The sequence below is a fragment of the Syngnathus leptorhynchus genome, chromosome 1 (assembly GCF_054491065.1).
Source record: "Syngnathus leptorhynchus isolate UIUO chromosome 1, UIUO_Slep, whole genome shotgun sequence".
Lineage (NCBI taxonomy): Eukaryota > Metazoa > Chordata > Actinopteri > Syngnathiformes > Syngnathidae > Syngnathus > Syngnathus leptorhynchus.
In genome coordinates, this window is record NC_141195.1 from 10,471,620 (window position 1) to 10,490,763 (window position 19,144).

The 19,144-nt window shown below is 41.3% G+C and overlaps 1 protein-coding gene across 11 annotated transcripts; it reads left to right on the top strand.

Moving 5' to 3' along the window:
- The first annotated feature begins 583 nt into the window (after nt 1–583).
- Nucleotides 584–18,000, top strand: ralgapb (Ral GTPase activating protein non-catalytic subunit beta). 11 transcript variants are annotated; one of them, XM_085913490.1, is made up of 32 exons: nt 584–786; nt 2,788–3,009; nt 3,263–3,465; nt 3,670–3,836; nt 3,986–4,172; nt 4,546–4,677; nt 5,153–5,331; nt 5,645–5,713; nt 6,084–6,235; nt 6,720–6,948; nt 8,949–9,150; nt 9,317–9,484; nt 9,652–9,766; nt 9,866–10,013; nt 10,461–10,525; nt 10,620–10,764; nt 11,787–11,917; nt 12,090–12,272; nt 12,381–12,529; nt 12,714–12,901; nt 12,995–13,098; nt 13,245–13,397; nt 13,488–13,550; nt 14,097–14,306; nt 14,439–14,597; nt 14,758–14,923; nt 15,000–15,122; nt 15,484–15,620; nt 15,697–15,805; nt 15,935–16,013; nt 16,965–17,113; nt 17,400–18,000. In XM_085913490.1, exons 2-32 carry the CDS (start codon nt 2,833–2,835, stop codon nt 17,594–17,596), a joined length of 4,638 nt encoding a protein of 1,545 aa, XP_085769616.1. In that variant the 5' UTR covers nt 584–786; nt 2,788–2,832; the 3' UTR covers nt 17,597–18,000. The 11 variants fall into 11 exon arrangements, with proteins under 11 accessions (XP_085769616.1, XP_085769625.1, XP_085769608.1 ...); XM_085913499.1 differs by having other exon boundaries at nt 11,796–11,917; nt 13,242–13,397; XM_085913482.1 differs by having other exon boundaries at nt 585–786; nt 13,242–13,397.
- Nucleotides 18,001–19,144: the final 1,144 nt, after the last annotated feature.

The window sequence follows — 19,144 nt, forward strand, 5'->3', positions numbered from 1 at the left end:
CTTCAACCATAGACCACAAATACAATCGGAATATTATGCCATATGATTTCAAAATTGACACACCTAATTGTAAAAATAAATGATTATTTTATGAGGAAACTAAAGTTGAATTTATACATATGCACCTTTTAAAGACCTTATTTTATACATTTTTGTTATAAAACGAACTTACATAATAATAGTGTTTCAAAGAACTTTATTTGTTTTAGTAATTTTTAAGTTCATGTTCAGTATTTTCTTGTTTTGTACTGGAAAATAAATATGAATTTTAGTTAAAATACCGTGATTAATCTTTTTTTTCTTTTTCATATTCGAGCAGCACCGGCAGTAAGAATACGAACGGCGTTTGGGGCATTTAAGATTGTTGATGTTGACTTGACTTGACTTGATTAATTCATGCTTGCAGTGGAGCCAAAAAGGCCCCACTGAAAAAAAACAGCAGAACTTTACAATAACAACAATAACAATTGTAAATATTACATATTAAAAAAAAAAGCAAGACACGTTTTTCAAAATGTTATGAATCGCTATGTGAGTGCTTCGTTTTACGGAGGAACGAACCCATCGTAACACGAGGACCGTACGTACTTTGAGGCGAAGTCCGCTGCTGTTTATTTAGCAACCAGTTGGAGGCGTCAGTATCACATCCTGTCTCCCGCGTCAAGCTGCACTATTCCAGTCTTGACATTGCGAAGATGGAGGCTATTAAGGTCTAAACCCAGGCAATAACCTGGAGCACAAACTGCGCATTTCGGAGACCTGCTATGACATTCCCATTTGGGCCAGGTAAAGTGAAAATATTCCTTGCGTTTTAGGCAAACCAAAGCATTTCAGTTCCGTTTGCTTGCTGAGCACCGATGACAAGGCTAATGTCAACGATGGCGCTAACTCGGCAAAAGCTTGATTGCAAGTCGAATAAACTACAACATTGCTTTGGAATAACTGTAATGTTCACTGCACTCGACTACATCTGGTCTTGTTTGTACCATACCGCAGATGCCAAGTAGCGGCCATCGTGAGGGAGCTAATGTTGCATATTGCGTTGTTCTCGCTAGCTAGCATCAGCAAGCTAATGGTCCCGTTTCCTGGTTGATATTCTGACCCGAAGCTTAGCATTCGCTGATCATTTCTTCCCGTTCATTGACACATTCGATCATATCGGTACAATGTAACAATTATATACAAATGAGACATGCCTTATGCGTTCCGGTTTACTGTCAAACTCAACAGAATGCACATCAGTTAGCATTTATTTACTCAGCTCTGGCATGTATTTTTTTGTGTGTGTGCATAGAGTTAACCCATGAACAAATGGTACTCTCTTTTTTTATTTATGTATCTGTTTTGTCATGCGCAACTGAATTGGTTCAACTTTGCATTTAACGAAGTACTGCAGCTAGATAGTTATTGTGAACAATCATGGTAACAGAAACTTATGACAGGCAACTGTCTACAGCACTGAGCCCGGCCAGTATGTGCAATGTGCATTAAATGGTCGTTGTGACTCTAATTTAATGTTGGGTGTAATGCAAACTGATATGAATCGGAAAGACATTTTTTATTTTAAAGGTAATGAGTGCATCAGTGCACGAACTGATGAAATGGTGGTCTGACTATAGTTTGAACTGGTTCCATCAAAAATCCCAAATCTGTATAAATTTGGCAAAAGTTGTGTCTTTGCACTTAATTTACTTGAATAGTTTTGGATAGCTTTTTCATGGCGTCACATGGTAATAAACATGGCAAAAACTACACTAACATCTTCTCCGATGAAATATCGCATTCGTTGAAGACAATGGCACATACAGTTCTGACAAGTGACAAGAAGTACAGACTTCTTGTGCTGTCTTATGCCTAGCACCTATTAGGGATGTACATCTTGCCCCAAAAGGACGACTTGATGGGTAGCTTAATACATGGAGTTCGATACGATTCGAGGACGGTTTGACTTGTGAAGTGATTAAATTTGGTTCAGTTCAGTGAGACTACAATTCGATTCACTACGGTATGTCTATAGATGCATATAATGCAGTGAGTTTTGTTGTTGTTTTACAAGCGTATGAATAGACTTGTCAGGAGGGCTATAGGGAAAAACGTGATATGGTTCTTGAACAGTATAGCAATATCAACATTATTACGATAATTAACATGTATAAAGGAATGACATTTTTACTATAAAATAAGATGTGTAAAATAAAATATGTAAATATCTTTCCAATAAAAGACAATTATTTCAAAGTAGAATCATTTGTTTCAATTCAATGCAATTGCATCTTTGAAATCTAAACAGATTTTCTACTTCAAATTCTTTTTTTTTTTTTTTTTTTTTCCCCAGACCACTAGTCCTATATATATTTAAAATGCAATGAATGTCCATTTTTTTTCCCTTACTCTTCTCCACATTTTATATGGAAAACACAATAAAATGAATAAAAAATAAATACAAATAAGATTTTAAAAAGTACCTAATGGTACTAAACCAAGGCCAAACCATCAAATTACGGTTTTCTTTCTTTGGCCCCCCACTTTTCTTTCCACTTTGCCTCCGTCATGTTGTTTACATTTGTGGTCCTCAAGCAGGGATGTAAACAAGAACAAGAACATCAACAACCTCTGCATGTGATGTACAAATGTTAGCGCAAAGTAGTAGCGTTCGTTTTAGTCGCTGCCGCTACATTCAGCTACATGGACCTTCAATCGTTGATCACGTTGTAGCAAGGGAGTTAGCTAAATATACCAAGCATAAAAAGAAATAACTTTTCAGAATCTTTGAACGTGTGTTGGCAGGTGTGAGCATGAGGTGCGAGTAGAAGAGCAGCATTTGCCGGCACCATGTACTCAGAGTGGCGCTCGCTGCAGCTGGTGGTGCAAAGCGACCAGGGCCACCTCAGTGTCCTGCACTCCTACCCCACCAATGTGGGCACCGAGGTGGCCAACGCTGTGGTCAAGCCGCTCTGCACGGCTGTCAGCCCTGTCGCCACCGAGAACATCCTCAAGACGGACAAGGAGGTGAGAGAGGCTTGTGAATTGTGCGCTGCGTCACTTCGGAATGCCCCTGGGAAGTCTGCCATCTGTTAGATTAGAATCCTATTACCTTAGTTTCAAAACAACCGCTTTGGTGTAACTATCGATGCTTTGGTTGATGCATCTGATGAAAGATATAACTGAAATTATTTGTGCACCTTTTATTGTTAAAACGTGCAAACAATGAAATTCTAAAATAAACGCGCCCATTATGTATGGTAACTGTTTGGCTCCCAAGGTGAAATGGACCATGGAGGTGCTGTGTTACGGCCTCACCCTTCCCCTCGAGGGTGACACTGTCAAGCTGTGCGTTGACGTGTACACGGACTGGATGATGGCCCTCGTGTCACCCAGGGACTCCATGCCTCAGCCTGTGGTCAAAGAGCCCAATATGTATGTGCAGACCATCCTGAAACATCTCCACAATGTCTTTGTGCCAAGGTACGTACGTCCCCAATATGTGTCTTGGACATTTTGGCATTCGCTGTTGATGTTTGGCTCAAGCCCGTTTTATGTATGACCTTTCGTTCACAACTGTTCAACAAAACTGATTCAAACTAATTTAAAGTAAGTTATGGGTATAAACTATTTTTGTTTTATTACTGAAAGTTTGAAATGCTGTAATCACATTGAATCGTCCTCCAGGCCTGAACAGCACAGCTTGAATCATATCAGGCTATGCCAGCAAGTCCTGACTGCTGTCCAAAAACTAGCACGAGAATCTCTTTGTATGGTGAGGGAGACCTGGGAGGTGCTGCTACTCTTCCTGCTTCGTATTAATGACACCTTGCTTGCTCCGCCCACCGTTGGAGGTATTTCCTGTACATCAATTGCAGACTTGATGAAAGTACTCCCTATTCATGGGAGAGGCCTATCCATTTTTAAGCATGAGGTTGCAGATTGAAAACCCAAGCTCGCATTGCCTTACTAACGACCACAACCCAATTTTGTCGTTTACCAGTGGGCGTGGCAGAGAAACTAGCAGAAAAGTTAATGGCCGTGCTGTTTGAGGTGTGGCTTCTGGCCTGCGCCCGCTGCTTTCCCACGCCGCCATACTGGAAAACGGCAAAGGAGATGCTGGCCAACTGGAGACATCATCCACCAGTTGTAGAGCAGTGGAGCCGCGTAGCCTGTGCCCTCACCTCCAGGTTAGTAGTTAAGGAGTAAGTGTTTTTGAGTGCTTAACATGTCATACAAGGTCGTTTTGCAGTGATAAACAGTCACACTCTGTGTTTGAAAAGAGGCTCTGTTGCTCCGTCGATTCAGATTTAAATAAGAAAACAATGAGCATGTTGGGACAGGTAATTGATATTTTGTGCTGTGCTATTTCCCAGGCTAATAGACTAGTAGTCATTAGTTCATTTGTTTTCTTTATTGGTTGGGTATTTTAAGGAGGGGTGTTGCAATTTGTAGTTGTACAGTAATACTGTTTAGTAATAATGGCCATTGGAATAAAGGTTGTTTGGTGTCGTCTACATGAGTATTGTGTAAACATTGTTCTGTTTGACATCCTCTGTTCAGACTTCTGCGCTTCACCCATGGGCCTTCCTTCCCAGCTTTTAAAGTTCCTGATGAGGATACCAACCTGATCCCTCTAGAGATGGACAATGACTGTGTGGCACAGGCGTGGTATCGTTTTCTCCACATGCTCAGGTAGATAAAGTTCGCCCAATGCTAGAGCACGTGCTGCTCTTTCTCCGTTGCGTTTGTGTTGGGAGTGACGGGAGTTGTGGTGATGACGGGGTACTAAAAGCCTCGCATAACTACTCTATATAACAAAATAAATATTTGGGCTGGATGCCTGTGTTGCTCCACTCTTTTCCAATTAGATCATTATCTGCACTGTGTGCTAAAGTTTAAATTCTAGATTTTCAAAACTTCAGCTATTTAAATTCTAATGTCATAATGTAATGCATTACATAACTAATTCATACAAGTCTCGAAATACATTGAAATTCTCACATTGTGATGCCATAGAAAGCAGACCAGTCAAAACAAATGCACTTGTTTTCTTTTCAAAGTTTCACTCTGGTTATTAAAAATAGATGTATTGTAATTGTCCCATTTCTGTCTAATTATGTGGCAATGACATTTCCTGAAATAATTGCATCGCAATTTTTGTCCTTAGCAATCCAGTGGACCTGAGCAACCCGGCGATAGTGAGCACCACTCCCAAGTTCCAAGAACAATTTCTCAACTCCAGCAGCATCCCACACGAGGTGGTTCTTCATCCCTGTCTCAAGCAACTGCCCCAGATTTTCTTCAGGGCCATGAGGGGGGTCAGCTGCCTTGTTGATGCCTTCCTTGGTAAGTCGATATGAATCTTCCAAATAGATTCACAGTGTTGTCCAAAAATGGTTTTTTTTTTTAATTTTTACATGTCCAACATCATAGTACATGCATGCAAGTAATATGAATATAATTGAAACTTAACAAACTATGTAACCTAACCAGGATAGGCAAAGTCTGCAAGAATTGCAAGGTTTCCCTTTTTTTTTTTTCTTTTTTTTAATCGTGCATAATAGCAGTTACTTTAGCTCTGCCGTGCGAAAACTCCCGATGTCAGTAGAATCATCAGGATCACTTACATGTCAGTGTGTATTTGTTCTCTATACTGTAGGTGTCTCAGTTGAAAAGAGAGATGTGCGGGAGAGGGTGTTCTCTTTTTGTCCGGTGCTGCGTTCCCATGGTACAGACACCAGCTGCCGTGTTGTATAATATGATAAAAGTCAACTGTTCATTGGTGGTGATGAATTTAACAACTGGAGTTCAGACCACCTTGCAGGTCCATCTGTAACCCCTGCAAGGTCTCATTTGTGGGCAAGGAACAGTCAATCAGGATGAATATCAAGCACCTTTTGATTTGGTTCTAACCACTTGTCTCGCATGTTAACAAATTAATTCTGCCTAAAATCAACTCCCTGATTCTATTGTCATTTTGTCTCCTTCTCTCCTAACGGCAAAAAAAAAAGAAAAGAAAATATGCTTTGTCACGCTTGTCTTCCCGGCCCAGCTCTTCCAAAAAAGCAGTACCTCATTTGTTCTTTCCGTCTCATCAGGCATATCCCGTCCTCGAGCTGACAGTGCCCCGCCCACCCCTGTCAACAGAATGAGCATGTCTCCACCTCCCTCCATAGCCAACACTACGCCCCCTCACAGCCGCAAACAGCGGCACACGGTTGTCACCAAAACCACAAGCAAGAGTTCTACTGTAAGTTCAACTCAGGCACAGTGTTATGTGATATGCATATTAAATTGATCTAAATTGCACTGCCGTGTTAGTGATTAACTTTTTTTTCCGTTCGTGACCGTTTATGAATGAGATACGGGAGGCTTTTTGGATAACCTCTGTCACTTATTAAAAAGGAACTGAAGTCACAAATTTTCTTTGCACTAACAGGTTCTTTGTGCCACCGCAAGTCCCAGCGTGGTATTCTGACTAATATTGTGTCAGACGAAGAATTAAGCAGATCAATACATACTTTTTCATCCAATTCAGGAAGCAGCCATTTTTTACATCTGCTGTCACCTGACTTGCATTGCAAAATGTCACAGTTGACCTGTTTTCTTGGTTTGGTCATGTGACCATCTTCAGTGGGGCAGTGCTGGATAACACGCCAGCCTCCTGAGATGGCTGAAAATGTGTGGATTTGCCATCTGAATTCTTTTTCATTCATTGAATATGACCAATGCAGGGCAGTGCGAGTCAACCAACAAAAGCATCGCAGCAGCAACAACAAACATCTTCGTCACCGACCCTGCTGTCCAGCCCAAACCAGAGCAGTTGGGAGTCGCGGCCGCTCCCTGCTCCGGCGCGGCCAAAAGTCAACAGCATCCTCAACTTGTTCGGCCAGTGGTTGTTCGACGCCGCCTTGGTGCACTGTAAACTCCACAGCGGCCTCAGCCGAGACCCCAGCATGACTGGTAAGGCATGAGGCGAAACCACACTCTTATCCTTTCCATTCCATGCATGGGCAGGTGGGTGTTTTGCTGCTGGCCAGAAAATCTGCCTCTTTTTGTGGTGTTTTTCTGTGGTTTTTGTGTCTTGTTTTATTTAAACTGTATGTTGTTGGGGTGTTCTTGCCTTTTTCTTTTTCAGCCATCGACTTAGAAACCTTTTCGGGGTTTAGCTATAAAATAACCACCAGATTGTAATTCATTTACATCACCCAACTATGTAAACCTGACCACAATGAACTCTCGTTTTAGGCGGGGGATACATTCCAGACCCAATATCAATTTGTGAAAATAAGTGGTAGACATTTTTTTTTTTTTAATTTAGTGTTATCTCTTCCACACTCTTTAAACACAGTTAAACTTATTGAGTTGTAAAATATTCCTCAGTACCTTGTCCACAGTTCTCTAAACAAGGCAAAGCGTAATTGCTTGAAGCATTCTGTCACTCCCAGTTAACTTTTATTTTAAAACTGACACATAAAACAAAGCCGTAAACAGTGTGAACACCAAAATGAACAATTGATAGTTTAACACGACAAGAGCAGATATACAGAGATATTCATAGGGAACTTTTCTGCCTCTTATTTGTCGCATCTCTTCCAGTAGACCTCAGTGCTTGCCCACAATGTTACGCGACATCGTACTCATCCTTTGAAGATAAGAGCAAAGCTAAATTCTGACTTGCCTGTACTTTAAGATCGCATAGAGAACGATCGCTTAAAAATCTGCGATTATAGCAGGAGCACTAACGGTGAAACGCTATACGGTGGACATAGTAGAGGTTATCTTGCACACAATGTGGTGGATCCACGTTATGTGTATACTGTTGATATGTAAGGTGAGACATTTATTTAAGTAGATGACACCTTGCAATCAGTTGCGGCACTGTTTCTCTTCAGAGCGCAGTCGACTTTTGGGGGGGGATTGCCGTATACTGTAATTCTAAGCGCACTGAGTGACAGTATGCATGGTTGTTTTTATTGGTCCCTCTCTTTTGTCGGTTCTTTCTCTTTGTGGAGTGTCCTGTCTACGCTTCGCCAGTGTCTGATTATAGTGAGTCACTTGTATTTGTCATTTGTCGAGGAGAACAACAACAACAACAAAACCTCAATTCATGCCTGAAATGAATTGGCTGTGCTTTGATTTTGTGTCTCTCCACTATTTCTGTTATCTTGCAGCCTCTTTTATCCAAATTCTCCTTTCTTATAAATCTTGTAAGTAGGAACAGCAGCTTTGTTTTTCCTCACTTGATTTGCGTTTCTTGACCAATCTTCCCGTTTTTGAGTTGAGTTGCCCCATGATCATTGCCATTACTTGCCATCGTTTTATGTTTTCACTCTTCATTCTCCCGCTAAAACAAAACAAACCAAAACAACTCCATCAGTGTTATCTCTGCGTCTTCTGGAAGTGATGGAAAGACTTTCATCAACTGACAACTTATCTCGACCATAACGTTGCCAGTCTGTTTTCTTTATTTTTTCCATTCGGTCACTCTAATCCTTCCTATTTGGCTTCGGCTCATCTCAAGTTCAGCTTCATTTTGTTTTGTCAGTTTGACTTGAGCTCTGGTTTTACTGGTTTGGTTCCTCAATGCATGAAGTGAATGATCTGTACCCTGAGTGGTAGTCATTTAATTACAAAAGCCAGAAAGCTGACACAGGGATTTTGTTTTGTGGTCTTGCAACTTAACTCGCTCATGTTTTATGTCCCTGGACGGCAAACTCTTTGTGTCAGAATTCCCTCTATTGTATGCTCTGGAGTTATGTGAGTGTGTGGATTGTCATGGATGTATTAAGTTTATTTGGATGTGATAGCAATTTTGTTTTCTTTTGATGGTGTTTTTAATTTTTTTGGTGCTAACGTTTAAGTTTGCCTGTACAGTATGTGCATGAGCACTAGTCACGTTCTTGAAAAAGCCACCTTGCAATTCAGGTTGCTTTCATTCTGTCTTTTCCCACCCTATACAGCAATAGCTACGCAAGTAGGACTGGAGCTGAGAAGGAAAGGTTCCCAAATGTCCAGCGACTCAATGGTGTCCAATCCCATGTTTGATGCAAACGAGTTTCCGGAGAGCTATGAGGCAGGCCGGGCTGAGGCCTGTGGGACTCTCTGCCGCATCTTCTGTAGCAAGAAAACCAGTGAAGAAATTCTGCCTGTTTACCTCTCCAGGTAACATTTTCAGACTACTTTGTAGTGGGGAATATTTCCTCAAGAGACGCTTATTTATTGATTTCAGTATTGTGCCCATCCCGACTTAAAGGAACAGAGCTGAAGGTCATACATTTTATTTCAAATGTTTGCACAGTATTGAGAATTCTGTTCTCCTCACCAACAGGTTCTACATGGTGCTGATTCAAGGTCTCCAGATCTCTGATTTCATCTGTAGACCTGTCCTGGCCTCCATCATTCTTAATTCTTCCTCTCTCTTCTGCACTGACCTGAAGGGCATCAATGTGGTTGTGCCATACTTCATAGCGGCTTTGGAGACTATTGTACCAGACAGGTCAGGCTCGTACCATGGTGCTTGTAGGCTGATCTTAACCTGAATTATGTTTCGCCATGATTTTTTTTTTCTTCTTGGCATAATTAATTTTCATGAATCTTTCCCCTGGTAAATTTGGGATATCACTTGAAGTTTCTTGAAGTCTGCCTGCTGTGGTCATTTGTTAGGGAGCTGTCCAAATTCAAGATGTATGTAAATCCCACCGATCTGAGGAGAGCCTCCATTAATATTCTGCTGGCAATGCTGCCACTGCCTCATCACTTTGGCAACATCAAATCGGAGGTAAATTGTAGCTTTTATTCATTCCCGAAGGTATTTGGAGGCCAATCTTCTGCACAATACATTCACTTCAGTGTCAATAAAGATGGTGTCTCTTTAAAGGTTCTTTTGGAGGGCAAGTTTAACGAGGAAGATGGATTGCCGCACGACCAGCCTGTGTCTTTTTTGTCCCTGAGGCTGCGTCTCGTCAATGTTTTGATCGGAGCCCTGCAGACAGAGACCGACCCTGCCAACACACAGCTCATCTTGGGTATCTGCTGCTATATATTTTTCTTTACTTCAAAGTCGGTGCTCCAAAATGCTTGAAATCAATTTAACATATTTCGAACAATAAAAAAGGCAGATGCAGTTTTCAAATGAACAGAAATATTCAATAGTCTAAGACTATTTTTTGGGGGTGTTTATAAAGTGTTTATTTTATTTCTAATCCAACTAAATTATTTAATTTCTGCTACTTATAGTATAGCATAGTGCTCAATATAAATAACTATGATTTGTTAGAAAACCTTATGTTTATATTAAACAAATCTAATTGTAAGAATTGAATTATTCTGCTTTATTCTAAGCCTTCATCTAAGTCTTATTAGATTGTTCTTCTCTTTTACTGTGGATTGTAACCATCCATCCATTCATTATCCAAAATAGTGTTCCTATAGTAATTTTAATGTTGTCGGTTTCATCTGTTCTCCCTTCTCAGGTGCAATGCTAAATATTGTTCAAGACTCTGCACTGTTGGAGTCCATAGGCACACATACTGAAACAGTAGGTCTTGTTTGTTTTAAAAACTTACTACAAAGCAGTATACTTGTAAAACGTGCTGGAGCAGGCTTCTAATCCTCTTCTTTAATGTTGCTAGGGAAGCATAGATGGCAGTCACGTGACAGTGAGAAACCAGAGTCATAGTAGAAATAACAGTGGCATTAGCTTCAGCAGTGGGGGCAGCACGGAGGCAACCAGCCCAGATTGTGAACGTCCTGCCCAAGCACTCCTTCGAGACTACGGTAGGAGACGTCAATTCACGAAAACATCTCTTTTATTCTTCTTTTGTTTAGTTTGTGGTTTACAGCGCTCCCTTGATCATCGAAGAGAGTTGTGTCCCAGACCTGTCGGGTGTATGTAAAAGATTGAACACATCGAGAGACATATAATTTCTGCTTTAAAGTACCCCTCCAACACCATTCAATCACATTTTAACCTCCTTAAACATATTTTCGACACGTTTGAGAAAACAAAAACTTTTTGAATGCATCTTGGCCTCACACTGCTGGGTGAGTGTGAGCATTGTTAGATTTCACCTTTGCCTAGAATTTGAAATGCACTAATTGAACATTTTTACTGCTTTATAGCTAACGTGGTTAAAGTGATGTGCAGAGTTAAGAGCCGTTGGATAAAATACCTCCGTAGGTGAATTTGCTGTGATGCTGTGCTAACTGTTTTTGCCACAAGAAATGAAGTCTCTGAAATGATTTTTTTTTTTTTTTCCCCACCCCCTCCTGCCAAACATATTGTTATCCTTTTCAAATGTACTGTAGGGCTGAGCAATGTTTGCAACGTGCATTTCTGAGATTGAATGTAACAAACTACCTATCTGCTGCTGATATGACATTTAGTACACTGTACTTGGGGTCAAAAGTTAACATTAGCCCCACACTCAATTTTTGTACTTCCTCTGTTTGTGATAGTTTACCCAACAAAAAAAATGTGTTCATAGAGGACAGTCAAACCTATGGAGCACCAACACTTATTTGAATGCATCACATACTGTGTGTACAATACAGACATGATTGTGGGGGGAAAATAGCAAGAAGATTTGACTGAAGTAAAATGTCAACACTGCCCTGCCCTTTTTGTACCAATTACATCTAGGCTTGAATATGTGGGAAATCTTCTCAAACTGTGCTTCCTTTCCCTCACCTATTTTTTTCCTTCAATCTATTGATGTAAGGCACATCTTTAACTCCATGAAATGTGGTGTTTTCTTTGCTGTGCTCTATTTGGTATTTCGGGCTGTTATATGTTTTAGCTCTTCCAGATACAGCGGCAGGCCTGTTGGTGCGTAGCATCCATCTGGTCACTCAGAGGCTCAATTCCCAATGGAGGCAAGACATGAGCATTTCACTAGCTGCCCTGGAACTCTTGGCTGGCCTTGCCAAGGTAATGCCTCATTGTCCAAACCCCACACACAAATGTAGTTTAGTTCCTTATACTATATATCATTAAAAAAGTGAAAGGCGTATTGTATCCTTTCCCTAGAAAAAGATTTATGCAGGACCACTAGGAAACCACTTCCTTAAGCACACTTGCAATCAGTTTATCTTCTGTTTAGGTCAAGGTGGGGGTTGACTCTGCGGATCGTAAACGGGCCGTCAGCTCTATATGCGGGTACATTGTGTACCAGTGTAGCCGTCCAGCTCCTCTTCAGTCCAGGGACCTTCACTCCATGATTGTAGCTGCCTTCCAGTTTCTTTGTGTGTGGCTCACTGAGCACCCTGACATGCTGGATGAAAAGGTACATTTTAAATGGAACAAACAAAATAATTGGTTGATCAGACATGAAATTAGAATTTTACCATGTACTAGCTCACCTTTAATATCGTGTAACCTTGTTTTGCATAAGGATTGTCTGGTTGAAGTATTGGAGATAGTGGAGCTGGGAATTTCTGGCAGCAAGTCCCGTCAGGAACAGGAAGTGCGACACAAAGGGGAGAAGGAACACAACCCTGCTTCAATGAGGGTGAAAGATGCAGCTGAGGCCACGCTTTCATGGTGAGATGCAATCAAAAAGCATCAGACTTGACATTTTGTCTTATGTTGTTAGGAAAAATCTTTTGATAATGTGCAGGTGTGCATATGGTCTGGAAATGTGAAAATATCCCTGCCCCTTTTATTGTCATATACCACAACCCAAAAACTCTTATTGTTTTGCTTGTGTTATTGTGTGGTCATTCAGTATCATGCAGGTCCTGGGAGCTTTCCCCTCTCCGAGTGGGCCTGCGTCCACTTGCAGTCTGCTCAACGAAGACACCCTAATTCGCTACGCGCGACTCAGCGCCACCGGGGCCAGTAACTTCCGCTACTTTGTCTTGGACAACTCGGTTATTCTTGCCATGTTGGAGCAACCTCTCGGCAATGAGCAAAGTCAGCCATTGAGTATTTCGCTTCACCTTTTGATTTTTCGAAGAACCGCTCTTGTTAAATAGGCTGTGGTGTTTCTCTCTCACTCTCTGATAGACCCCAGCCCATCTGTTACAATTTTGATCCGAGGGACGGCAGGCAGGCATGCATGGACCATGCAGCTCTTCCATCAGCCCAGAGGTGCTCGGGCCAATCAAAGGGTGAGATCACGCAGAAGATTGCTGCATTTTGAAAGAATTGAATTATAAATCACAATTAGATTTGATTATTTTTCCCAAATTGTTCAGTCAGATTGACTACCCCAATGGTCTTCATTACCCCTCTCCCTCTCCTCCTTCCACAGCAGGTATTTGTTCCCGAGGGCCGTCCAACACCAAACAACGATGTCGGGATCAAATACAACGTCAAGCAGAGGCCGTTCCCCGAGGAGGTGGACAAGATCCCCCTTGTTAAAGCCGACGTTAGCATTCCTGACCTGGATGACATTGTTAGCAAAGAGGTGAGATAGGTTTCTGTCATTTGTCTTGTGTCCTCCTCTTGGCTTGTTACATCTAATTGCTGAATGATGTTTTGTTACTAATAAACTCAGGAGTGTTGTATTGAATGGCAGGAAGATCTGAGCGCTACAGATATGCTGATTTATTTTCAACACGTGAGTTAATGCAGGATTGAATGGGTGGCGGCGGGGAAGAAAAGCTTCAAATGTTTGTATCTCGTTATATGGAAATGAGGTGGTGCTCTTGGGGTTTTTTCATCTTTTCAATTCCTGAGACTCGATGCACTGAAACGATTCAAGAAAACAGCCATAACGGTTTCAACCAACGTGTGTCAGGAAAGGTTCCTGGTAGAATCCACTCACGCTGAACATTGACAACTTGACAATTTAAATATTGCACAAGTTGCAAATGTTTTGCCAAGGTCTCCATGCAACACGGGCCAATTGTTGGGTTGCAGTATTTCAAACCCTAATTGGTTAATTTTGCCATTTCCACTCATGTCCCATTCCTGGGATAAACATAAATTTGTCCTCTGATTAATCTATTTGAAATACTATTACAATGAAGTCATAACCACTTTTGGCTTTTAACATTTCAACGCTGGGAAAATAGATGTCTGTCTTGGGAATGTGGTTTGTGCATTTAGACATTGTCCACCCCAATCTCAGTTTGACATGTTTCCACTTATCCTCTTCATTCAGCTGGAACTTCAACACGACAAGCTTCGCATTCTGATGACCAAGCAAATAGATTACGAGAATACCTTGGAGCGTCACGGTGACGACATCTGGAAGTCCAAGCCTTTCCCTGACCCACAGATAGACTGCAAACCTCCTCCGCCTTCGCAGGAGTTCCAGACAGCTCGCCTCTTCCTCTCCCACTTTGGTTTTCTTTCTCTGGAGGCGCTCAAGGTCTGTCAACATTTCTGCTAGTTGAGCTAAGTAGGGGCACTATATAGTTGCTCACTTTTAGCTCATTGCTATGCTTATGTGATTGTTACAAGATTTTTACTTGACCTACGTACATTGGTGACTTACTGACAGGAGCCCAACAACAGTCGTCTACCTCCTCATCTGATCGGCTTGGAGTCATCCTTGCCGGGATTCTTTGATGACATCAACTACCTAGACCTGCTCCCCTGCCGGCCATTTGACACAGTCTTTGTTTTCTACATGAGGGCTGGACAGAAGAGTAGCCACGAGGTGAGGAAAACTAATTACAAAACGTCATTTTTATAGCAGTCCTAGGATCACTTTTACGGTGTGAGAGTTAACTTTTTTTCCTTAGTCAAATGTTGCTTGAGCAATAGATGCTGTAACAGATAAGTCACAAGTCAAATCTGTTCTTGTGCTGTCTTTTCAGATCCTGAGGAATGTGGAATCATCCGCTAGCGTTCAGCCACACTTTTTGGAGTTTCTTCTGTCCTTAGGCTGGCCTGTGGACGTAGGAAGCCACCCAGGGTGGACAGGACACCTCGATACAAGCTGGTCCCTCAACTCGTGCTCTGACAATGACGTACAACAGACTGGTAAGTGAATTTAACGGGGACAACTCGTCAACTTCAGTGATATGAAGAAATTTGAGGTGTTCTCTTTCTTCTACAGAAGAAGCAGCTACTCCTGAGGACACGGGAGGTGCAGTGTTCAATGGGGAAAAGAAAGTTTTGTACTACGCAGATGCTCTGACTGAAATTGCCTTTGTTGTCCCATCGCTAACGGAACATTCTGGTTCGTATTTTTTTAAAATCAATGACAACTTGAAGGATCTCACTGTAAATGTATGAAATCAAAGTCACATGAACACATTTTTGAAAATGTGTGTTTTTCTCTTTACCTTTGACCTCACACACAAACTTTTTTCTAATGCAGGGTGTCTCAAAACAATTGCCATTTCGTAGTCTAATACCAGGGCTATAGTTTAAAGATGTACTTTATAATGTTTCCATTCCCACAATTTAAAACAGTCTTAATATTTTTCTGACATGCGTTCATCAAAAATACCTGAAGGATCAAGAATCACAATACATTTGTACACACAGTTTGGGGCCTCATTGAAGTGAAATAAGGGTGGTCTGTCTTATTTATACAGAGGAGTCATCGGTCCACAGTGACTGCACATTGGAGGCCGACACCAACATGGACCTTATGCCCAGTATACTCAAACAGCCGAATCTCACACTGGAGTTGTTCCCTAATCACTCGGACAACCTGGAGTCTGTCAAAAAGGTGACGTTTGATTTATTGGGCAATATTTTGACAGGACAGTTTAATTTAAGTTATGTCTTTGTGTGATTGTCTATAGCTGAGTCCTTTGGTGAAAACCAAGAGGTCTTCAAGCGGAAAATCGTTCCCACCACTGGGCCCAGAAACAAAGGTGTTTGTCGTCTGGGTGGAACGATTCGATGATATCGGTAGGCATGTTTGTACTGGAACTGGCTAGCAATTCCACTCAGTGGATAGCGCTATACAAACGTGTTACAAAAGTGTTTGATCGTGTGGTCTTAAATGGTTTCTTGATAAAGTGTTGTTTGTGTTTGTAGAAAATTTCCCATTGTCTGATCTTCTTGGTGAAACCAGCACAGGTTTAGAAGCAAGCATGAGCAACAGCACCTCCTGCAGGTACTCATGATATTACTCAAGTAGACCCTCCTAACCTAACTATACCACCCGAGTGCTACATTAAGTTTTTATTTATTTATTTATTTTTACCCCTGACTTTGCCAGTACTGACATTGGCTGACCCTGTATGTTCATGATTGAATACAATTATTTCACATGATAGTTTTTATAGCATTTTATTGATATATTTGTTACTTCATTTATTATTTATTCAGGCCCGCGCCAGTGAACATTGGGATACCTTATTGGCCTGAGCCACTGCTAATATAGAATAACCCAGTCCTCAACTTTGATGCAAAATTGAAAGTGTTGCTACGAAAAAGAAAAAAAAAAATCTGTAAATGTTGCTATAAAACAGGAATTAGAACATGTAGCACATGCAAAGGCTTGCTAGGAAAAGGAACTGTGACTTCAGTGAAGAGTGAAATTGGCTTCCAGGAACGTTCAATACACTCAACCTTTGAATGAAAGTTGCTGCTTGAAGCCTAATGCAAGAATCGAAACCTTTTGCTCCCATTTTTCCAATCAATTATTAGAAGTGCCATCCAACGTCAATAACAAAACTGTCTGTTCTAATTTAATGGCACCATTTGGAAATTCTTTTATATTTATGTTCAGGTGATGAAGTGTTTAACTGAATTTCTGAACACTGAGTCCTCGGCAGCATGCGTTAGAATAAGTCATCTATCATGCGGTACAAGAGGGCAATTTCAGTTACTGCTGGGCTCTCTGTTTTTGATTTGATGGGTTTATATTCGTGATCTAGTGTTTTTCATGCAGTTTCTGCGATAGTTATTACTTGACTGTTGCATTAATGAAAGGCTAATGCTAAGAAGGGTTACGTCAGCACTTTACCTGCGAAACTTATAAATTGAGGATGCTCGATATCATCAAGACAAATTCTGCATTTTATGTGCAATATCATTGCTATAAATGTTGCTCCTGCTTCAGATCAGGGTTACTCGAGAAGGACGTTCCACTGATCTTCATCCATCCTCTCAAGACGGGCCTCTTTCGGATCCGACTACATGGCGCTGTGGGCAAATTTAGTATGGTGATCCCTTTGGTGGATGGCATGGTGGTCAGCCGCAGAGCGTTAGGTAGTAGCCTCCATTTTCTATTTGACTTTTTAATACTTTCATGAGCTTTATTTCTTAGGACTTTAACAAAGAGTACTCATTTTGTGAAATATATATATATATATATATATATATATATATATATATATATATATATATAGATAGATAGATAGATAGATAGATAGATAGATAGATAGATAGATAGATAGATAGATAGATAGATAGATAGATAGATAGATAGATAGATAGATAGATAGATAGATAGATAGATATAACCTTCACTTAAACACTGCGTCCTTCCTGGCAGGCTTTCTGGTGCGCCAAACCATCATCAACGTGTGCCGACGAAAACGCCTAGAAAGTGACTCGTACAACCCGCCGCACGTGAGGCGGAAGCAAAGAATCACGGAGATTGTGCAGCGTTATCGCAACAAGCAACTGGAGCCTGAATTTTACACCTCCCTCTTCCACGAGGTGGGAGAAGGGAAGCCGCCTCACCTCTAACACGGTCCCTGCCCTGCCCTGCCCTGCCCTGCCCTGCCCTGTCTTAACACTGGCTCACAAGTGCACACATATACACATTAACACACATGACACACACATATGTATGCTATATGTGCATAAGTCATCCACAACACAGAATCTTTATATTTATACTGTTCAACTTTGTTATTTATATGAATCCATATATCAACACTGTCTGACTTGAGAGTGAAGTGTGAGATAAAGGCTTCATTTGAGGTCACAACAGTTCATTGATGGTGTGAACGGCCATAACCTTCGTTTCATTCGAAGGCCGTTTACATGAGACTTTTTATTTTTAACTGAACAGAAACGGCAATGTTTTGGTGTTTGAGCCCGAAAAGATAGCACTAATGTAACTAAAGTCTTGGCAAAATCCCACTTACCATTTCAGTGTGAAAATGGTGGTCTGTGAAATGAGAGGACATACACGTTTGTTTGTGTGCTGATGGGTGGGCATTCACAAGTATGTGATTCATGCTCGGGGTGGGAATCACACTTCCTCATGATCCAATCTATTGGCAGTGGTAGTGATTGCATCAAAATATAGTGATTTTTCTTATATCGCAAGAAAACACATCACTATCCATAAGGCACTGAAGAACATACAGAAACATGGAGTTGTGATGTAAGTGTGTCAGTACAGTATAAAGCGATAATGATCGTTTGCCCCACAATAAAAATACAGGTTGCAAAGATCTGTAAAAACTTAGGAAAATATGGTAATATGCACGCCAGGCCACTAGTCAGCAGTGTTGCTTCATTCCACTCTTGGTTTAGCAGCCGTGTCCTTCATTTTTACAAACTACCATTTCTCTTTCTAATGCTACAGTGTTAACAAACATCCACTTTTTATCCCACACCTCTTATAGCTTTACAGCGTTTTGCATTTTCAGGCTCAACCCCCCCCCCCCCCCCCACCAACAAACATTTGAAACAAACAGTAAAATGCCCTTTTGGTTTCTGCTTTTGCAACAGTTTGTTCTCATGCACAACTGCAACACAAAAACGTAACAGTCAGCCTTCCGGGCATCCTAAAAATGTTCTTTCCGCTTGCCCTGCTGTGGTTTTCTTGTGGCCCCCACGCACTTGTGTCCCAACACACATTTCCAAAGAAAGGTGGTGGACTCTTCGCCAAGGTGGAAACATGAAATGTTTCCGAATCTGCTGATACGGCATTTCATCAACACACTAAAGTCTTCCTTGTGCACACCGGTGGCCATGGCTGCAGCTCACTTGCACACATATTGGTCTTGAATGATTGTTTTTAATGGGTGGCGGTGGTTTCCTTTTATTACTATATGGAAAAGTCATTTTATACTTGCCTAAACCGGCCCGGCTCTCAAGCCACTGCTGGGTGCCTGTGCTTCTGCGTGTGTGTATGCTTCTCTAGCCAGTCAAACCAACCTAGATAAGCGTGCCCCTCGAACCCCCCCCCCCCCCCCCCTCGAAACGCTCCATCAGAAGCATTTAAAGATAACACTGTCACTTTAAAGAATGAAATCATACAATCCCGTCTGTGATGCTTGC

Excerpts from the sequence above, each read along its gene's own strand:
- ralgapb (XM_085913482.1), top strand. The coding sequence starts at position 2,833 with ATGTACTCAGAGTGGCGCTCGCTGCAGCTGGTGGTGCAAAGCGACCAG. Across the intron at positions 9,767-9,865 it reads TTGGCAACATCAAATCGGAG|GTTCTTTTGGAGGGCAAGTT; the intron begins GTAAATTGTAGC and ends GTCTCTTTAAAG. Across the intron at positions 10,014-10,460 it reads CAACACACAGCTCATCTTGG|GTGCAATGCTAAATATTGTT; the intron begins GTATCTGCTGCT and ends CTCCCTTCTCAG.